Raw genomic sequence first — 6,678 nt, forward strand, 5'->3', positions numbered from 1 at the left:
CCCGCCTCCACCACCCTCCACCTCCCTCCCCAGCCCCCAGCCCGCCTACACTAACAGCTCTCACATCATGTGCAAATATCCTTTCTCTGGCTCGCTGGTACTCCTCCTCCCTCTCCTCCATCGATTTGCTCCTCTTGTCAGCTTTCAAACGCATTCGAATCTGGCAAGGACACACCACACATACACACACACACACATGCACGCACACACACACACATACCGACACACACGCTTCTTTAGCAGCTATGTCAGGGACGCCAGATTGTCCCACTCTTCCCAACATGTCAGAAATGAAAGTGACAGCTTGGTTGGAAAAAAAAAAAAAAAACACCTACCGTGCTGTCTTCACGATCAAAGCTGGAGTTGTCTCGTTTGAGAATGTAGCGTTTCTGAAAATCGTCCGCCCTGTCTTCCTTGATGTGCTCTGAGAATTTCTGATCGGGTCTGTCGGTGGGGGAATTCACAGGGAGTTTTAGTGGCAGCTTAATTTCAGGCAGATGCTGACAGCAGCATATGTTAACCAACAAACAGCGGCAGGAAACCAACCTATCCGCCGACTGATTGCAATAGCTATGGCTGCAGAACGAGTGAAGCGGCCTACTCTTAAATGTCAATCACTCTCGATAATACTATAATTTATGAACTGGATTTTCCATGAAAGAGAGGCTCACATTCTAGTGTTGGTGGTTTTGTTGATCACCACTGATTTTCCACTGGGGTCCACATTGTGGTCCATGCCGAAGTAAGCTGCCACTCGGTGCAACAGCATCCTATGGTACGAGGTCATGGGCGGGAACTTTCTCTTTTGGCTTCTAAAGAAAAAAGAAAATAAAACACATCAGTCACAATGCCAGTCTGACATGAGGAGTTCAGCAAGTTAAGCTTCGTCCGTGTTTCATTTGGTCGCCGTATGTTGTTGTTTTACCATGTAAGAAAAACATTCAGACTTACAAAAGACACTAAATGGAGAATTTGATGACCAGAGTCAGAATAGAAAGTTCAGTAACAGAGCAATCACAATCCAAACAGCTGGGACGATGAACAGCTGTTTGTCGTAATTGTGCGACATCAAGCACAGACCATCACCAAGTGTGAAGATCCTCCTGTTATCTCGAAAACAACTCGGGTGTTTAATCATCAAGTTCTTCTTCTCTGGTTAAATGTGTTTGAGTGAAACTTACTCGTTATTGCTGATGAAGTCCAAGATGTCCTGTTCCAACTTCAGAAGCATGATTCGATCCCTGAGGAAAAACAAAACATGGTTTTTACTCCTCAGGTTGTAAGAAAAGATCATCGACGTTCAGAGAGTAATCGAAACAAAGTTAAAGGCACCAGAAAGTGGCAGATCAAAATTCATGCAGGGGTTTGGCGAGTTGCTAAGCTAAAGTTTTTAGTGGCGAGTGTCAATGCTTCACTGCAGCCGTGTTACTCAGGTGTGTTGAGCTTACCTGGGGTTACCCTTCAACGTGTTGACCAGGAACTCATGCAGATCTATGCCAGTTGAATCTGTGTAGTCTTGACTGGAATCTGACCAAACAGAGACATAAGCGTTGTTTCAATAATCAACATGGCCACGTTTGAAATTAAAGCTTATGCATCGCAGATCTTCACTTTCAAGCTCCGACGTGTCCTGATTTATAAAACAATCCCTGGGATTTTCTCAATATAAAATTTTATTTCTATGAACAACAAGGAGCTCGAAAATGTTCCACCTCGTTAACTCCTCCAAATTAATGATAAACAGCTAATGAAACGCCTGTTGTGAATATTGATATGCAAATTAATCTGGCTTGTCATTCAAGTATTTGTGAGGGGGGAGAAAATGGGAAAAGTCAGACAGGCAACGTCAGAAAAAGAGAAACTTCGGTGAGGGTGACACTGTTGACCGTGATATCTGATGGTTGTTTTCTGGTGCCACCGATATGAAAAAACAAAAAAGAAAGACAAACAATCTGGCAGCTTGTATCTGCGGCGCTGCCAGCTGAACCATTTGAGAAATGAAGAAGTGGACAGATAACGAAGTTGACACCAAAAACATGTTCCCGTGCACCAACAAAAGGATGGGACCCATCAGTGGGAGTCAGGGACCACCGGAGCTCCTTCCCCACGGTGGGTGTCTGGTTTCTATAATTGGAGGCTGCCTCATCAGTAGTGTTGCTCCACAGAGGGAAGCAGACACCTTTATACGCCCGTGGGAATCTGTATAATTGCTTCACACCTTGAGCTTGTCGCAATTAACTGAATCACGCCAATTATCGGCCCATAATGAGATATCATTTAAAACGGAGAAGTGCTTTTGGACAAACTGGAGGGCACTGCGCCAGAGAGAGAAAAAAAAATGTTTAGGATTGGATGTTCCTCGTGACATGGTAAAGGATATAATTATTAGAAGGCTGTAATTTGGCTGAGTGACACGGATTGTATGATAAGTATCATTAAAGCATTTGGCTTCCTTTTAACACTTTGCCTTCAGTGTTGCCACGGACACGCTGTCACCAAAATGATATCATGGGCGGTATAAACATATTTTACATATGCATATATTATCCTGCCGTGATTTCTATAAATAAATTTCAATTTTTGGATGCATCTTTCAACTTCCTTTTTTTTGGGAGTAAGCAATGTTTATAAATGAGGCCCCAGGTGTTTGTGATGTAAAGAAAAGCTGGAGGTGTTAATGGAAATATCTCAGCTGCTGCGACCGCGATGGCAAATCTGTCTGCAGAAGTTTCTAACCTTAAAATGAAACCAAACTTATATTCAGGGACGTTCTGATCTCTCACCTCTCGACAGCCTTTTCCTCTGCGTTTTCTCAGGTTTGTCCACCTTGTCACAGCTCTCCTCTTTCTCAGCTTGGTCCTGTGCGGCTCGTTCTTCCTTTTCAAAGGGCTGGACAAGGAATCCATCCTGTTCAGGGAGGGGGAAAACACAACAAAAGAAACAACTGAAAAACTGGATTCAGGGTAAGAGCATTTGAAATTGTGTGTGTGTGTGTGTGTGTGTGTTGTTTGTTGCCAAATGGCCCCAATTTAACTATTTTGACTAGTTACCACACACGAGTGCAATAATGTCAACATTGTACAAGAGCGTCAAATGTTAAATGTGACCTGGGTCTTGCTCTGAATGATGAACAGACGTGAGACATTAATTTAGAAAGGAGGCATTAAATATGAGGCATTTAATTCTCTCTGATCTTGCCTGAGGTTCTAGGTTAATTAGAGAATAGCATGGGCAAAAGAGGCCACTGTAAGACACTTAATAAACTCTCCTGGTTTATCGTGGAAAACCTGTTTCCTTGCTGGTAATAACGCGCCTGCGTCCATGAATTCCAAATCACTATGGCAATTAATCTGCCAGATTAGCTTGTTTTTTATTAAAGCACCTGAATAATACATGAATTTGAGCCTGAAATTAAACAACGCAGCACATTTCATTCCTTAAAATTCAACAGAATGGAGGGGTTCGCTGTAATCCCCCTTCAAGTGTTAAAAATAAATAAAAAAAAATCAACCATGCTGCAATCTGGTTGGAAGACTGGTGTGGATGTTTTGTGAGATCTATTAAAAATGGCCTTGGTTTACCCCCTGGTTCATGCTCTTCCTCGCCACACTCACACACACACACACACACACACACACACAGATATATATATATATATATATATATATATATATACACACACACACGCACACACACGACTCAGAGCGGTATCTGATTTGCTTTTCAGGCGCTTCTACAAAGGCTGAAAAGGAAAAAGCTGAATAGAAGAGAGGGGTTGCCAGTGCACCGTAAGTGGATTAAACACAACTCTGGAAAAGCTAACATCAGAGGGTCTGTGCGAGTGTGTGTGTGTGTGTGTGTGTGTGTGTGTGTGAGTGAGTGTGTGAGAGAGAGAGAGAGAGAGGGAAGTGAATGAATGAACGAGTGAAGGGAAAGGGGGTGACCTGGTGGTGGGAGAGCAGCTCATAACCAAAAAAGGTCATGAGTGTGATCGCTGCAACAGCTGCAGAGCCAGATAATGAGACGCCGCGTTCTCCTTCATTTCAAGACGCTGAATATATGTGAAAATGTAAAATGCTAATGAGAAAACGTGACTGACTAATTGCCTGAGCGAGACCGGGAGAAAGTGAAAATGAGTCTAGGATTGCGTGTTGCGAAAGTGACAGCGAGTACATATATGTGTGTGTGTGTGTGTGTGTGTGTGTTTTTCAAAGCAAAAGGGATTTTTTATTTTTTCTTTCTCCCCCTGGCAAGAAGCGGTGATGTTTGCTACTTAATGCCACCCTCGGCATCACATGGAAGCCGCCTGGATGATGTGCAGCTGTTGAGAGCTGCCTCATTTGTTTCCTGACATCCATTTACCTTGAGATAAAGGAAAAACAGCGTGAAAATGATGGTCTTCTGAATACGTAATGAACGTGCTGTCAGTCTAAAACAAAAAAAAAAAGAAAAGAAAAGAAAAGTGCGGCGTGTATTCAGAGGGCCCTCCGCTATCGGCCATTGATTGGAAATGACAGCCAGGCGTACGGCGTGAGGGCAGATGTAGATTTCCAGCATGTGGAGACAGCGCAGACGGCCTATAGATCCATACAGGCCTTTGTTCATCCTCACAGTGTGACAGTGGAGGCGATAATGTAAAAATGGTGAACAATGGCAAATGTTTAGATTTGATAATCATGAGAAGCAGCGATCTTCCAGCTGAATGTGTGTACTCCACTAATGTGGTTTTTTTTTCCCTCCCTCCTCTGTCTTTATTGCTTTACTTTGCCCCTCTAGGTTAGTTCGCCGCAGAAGGAGTCTCGACTCCGGGCCCAATAACAGTAGCGGGGGAAATATCAGGAGTATTCAATTAGAGCGCTCCACGGCTCTCTGTAGCTGACGTGTGGAAATTGTAATTTCCTCGACATGATTGATGGCAGTAATACAGGACGTCGTGTGAGTGCAGACGATGCGAGACTGTTGTGGGAATAACACCGCCCTCTGGTTATGGGGCTCGGTGCTGACTGGCTGAAACGCATGGAACAGATACACCTGTGTGTGTGTGTGTATGTGTATGTGTGTGTGTGTGTAGGTGCATGCCAGGAGCTGTGCAGAGCGGCATGTAATGGAGAAAGTTTGATCATACAGGGGGCTGTGCCCGGAGATACGGTGTAAAAAAGAAGAGTTGATTTAGCAAAGTAACGTCGGCCTCGCCGCTGGAGCTCGACACTTTCTGTTTTTTTTTTTTTTTTGATGATGTGATGTTTTCATCAGACGGTCACGGCCAGGTATTTAATCACAGCTGTCAGACGGAGGCCGCTAATCAAGCGTCGTAGGGTCTATCTGCTCAATTATAATGAGCCGCAACGAAGAGCTGATCCCGGGTCAGCACTGTGCGCCTGTAGCTTAACGCGGCAGTGGAGGAGAACCGGCTATGTCACACCGGGCTTGATGGGATGACGGAGGGGTGAATCAGTCTCTCACAAGAAAATTCTACTCCATATGAACAGAGTGTGTTTGAGATTAGAGATGTGCCGGTATCAAGTTGTCATGCTGCGATGCGACCAAATAAATCCCAACATATTTAAACTTTTCAGAACTGAAACAGTAAAATCACCTCGCACCATGATCGCAGTGGAAACCTCCCAAACTCAACAGTCAACTGTGATTTCAGCTTTATTGGGACAAATGGACCAATATACTCAAACACCATAACCAAAAGCAAGTTGGTTGTTTAAAAGCTATGAAATTACTCCATCTGTTTCTCCTGCACACGAGTCGAGCTTCTGTTGGAATTTAGCCCCAAATTTGAAAATAAACTCACAGAAAATTGTCATAAGAAAATATCAATTCACGCGCGTTTCCATCCACTAGTGTTATGTGAATATAAAGAAGTTGGCTCATTGAGAAACAGCTGCAGGTGCTAATTCTCCAGTCAGGTGCCTTCTGCAGAGGACGAGGGTGCAACAAGATGACCAGTCAAATCTCAAACTTACAAACACAATGTGCTTTTAAGTTTGTTCCAACTCAGCTAAGCTAATTTTGTCTCCTACTCATATAAACGTGTTCACTGCTGATGCCTTGTTCTTGTTCTATTCTATTAAATCCTATTTTTGTGCAGGGAAATTTTTTTGGGTTGTTTTCCAGTCAGAGTTCACGACCCGACTCACCTGTCTACAAGACACTCCGGTATTAAATATTACTTAGACTGTTAAAAACATAACAGCGACAGACTGGCGCACACTCATACAAACAGACATCACAGCCAGAGCTGAAGATATGAGGAACATGTGCCATGTTTTCCTCTTTGTCAGTCACGTAAAATGCATAATAGTCTCTTAGTGAATGTTACGACTTGGCAGCTGTAACCTTGCAGTGTTTAAGTAGGTGAGAACTTGCTAATGTTAGCATAGCGAGTCATGGTCAGAAGCTGATTCTCTGGCTCTGTTTGACTGATATAAAGCCACTATGCTGCGTTCATGGTGTCCTCTGAACGCGTCAGTAATCACGGCGTTGACGGTAATAGAAACAGCACATAGTAAAAACAGTATACCGGCACGTCTCTAACATGAATACACTCTGGTTATTGAGGAAGACTGTTACCTGAGGTGCTGCTGAAGGCTCAGGAATAGGGCAAGGAAAGGACTCTTCACACACTGCCAGGCTCCGCACGAGCTTTAGCCTGGTGTTGGACTAAGG

At 43.8% G+C, this 6,678-nt stretch overlaps 1 protein-coding gene across 10 annotated transcripts in view; it reads right to left on the reverse strand.

The window, feature by feature from the left end:
* The window catches only part of r3hdm1 (R3H domain containing 1), a 43,108-nt gene that overhangs the window by 18,300 nt on the left and 18,130 nt on the right, over positions 1-6,678 (reverse strand). For 7 of the 10 annotated variants that reach the window (XR_015436389.1, XR_015436390.1, XM_023395403.2 and 4 more), the window contains exons 5-11: positions 6,583-6,672; positions 2,784-2,907; positions 1,449-1,527; positions 1,182-1,241; positions 672-812; positions 336-444; positions 65-160 (exon numbers count right to left, since the gene is read on the reverse strand). Coding sequence is in view for 8 of the 10 variants with exons in the window: in XM_023395403.2 (XP_023251171.1) it covers positions 65-160; positions 336-444; positions 672-812; positions 1,182-1,241; positions 1,449-1,527; positions 2,784-2,907; positions 6,583-6,672 (699 nt within the window). In the remaining 2 variants the exon portion in view is untranslated. The remainder of the gene's footprint in view (positions 1-64; positions 161-335; positions 445-671; positions 813-1,181; positions 1,242-1,448; positions 1,528-2,783; positions 2,908-6,582; positions 6,673-6,678) is intronic. The other 3 variants (XM_023395405.2, XM_023395407.2, XM_023395406.2) reach the window with 2 other exon arrangements.

This window comes from Seriola lalandi, unplaced genomic scaffold (assembly GCF_002814215.2).
Source record: "Seriola lalandi dorsalis isolate HSWRI2012SDOR001 ecotype SW California unplaced genomic scaffold, Sedor1 jcf7180002054962, whole genome shotgun sequence".
Classification (NCBI taxonomy): Eukaryota; Metazoa; Chordata; class Actinopteri; order Carangiformes; family Carangidae; genus Seriola; species Seriola lalandi.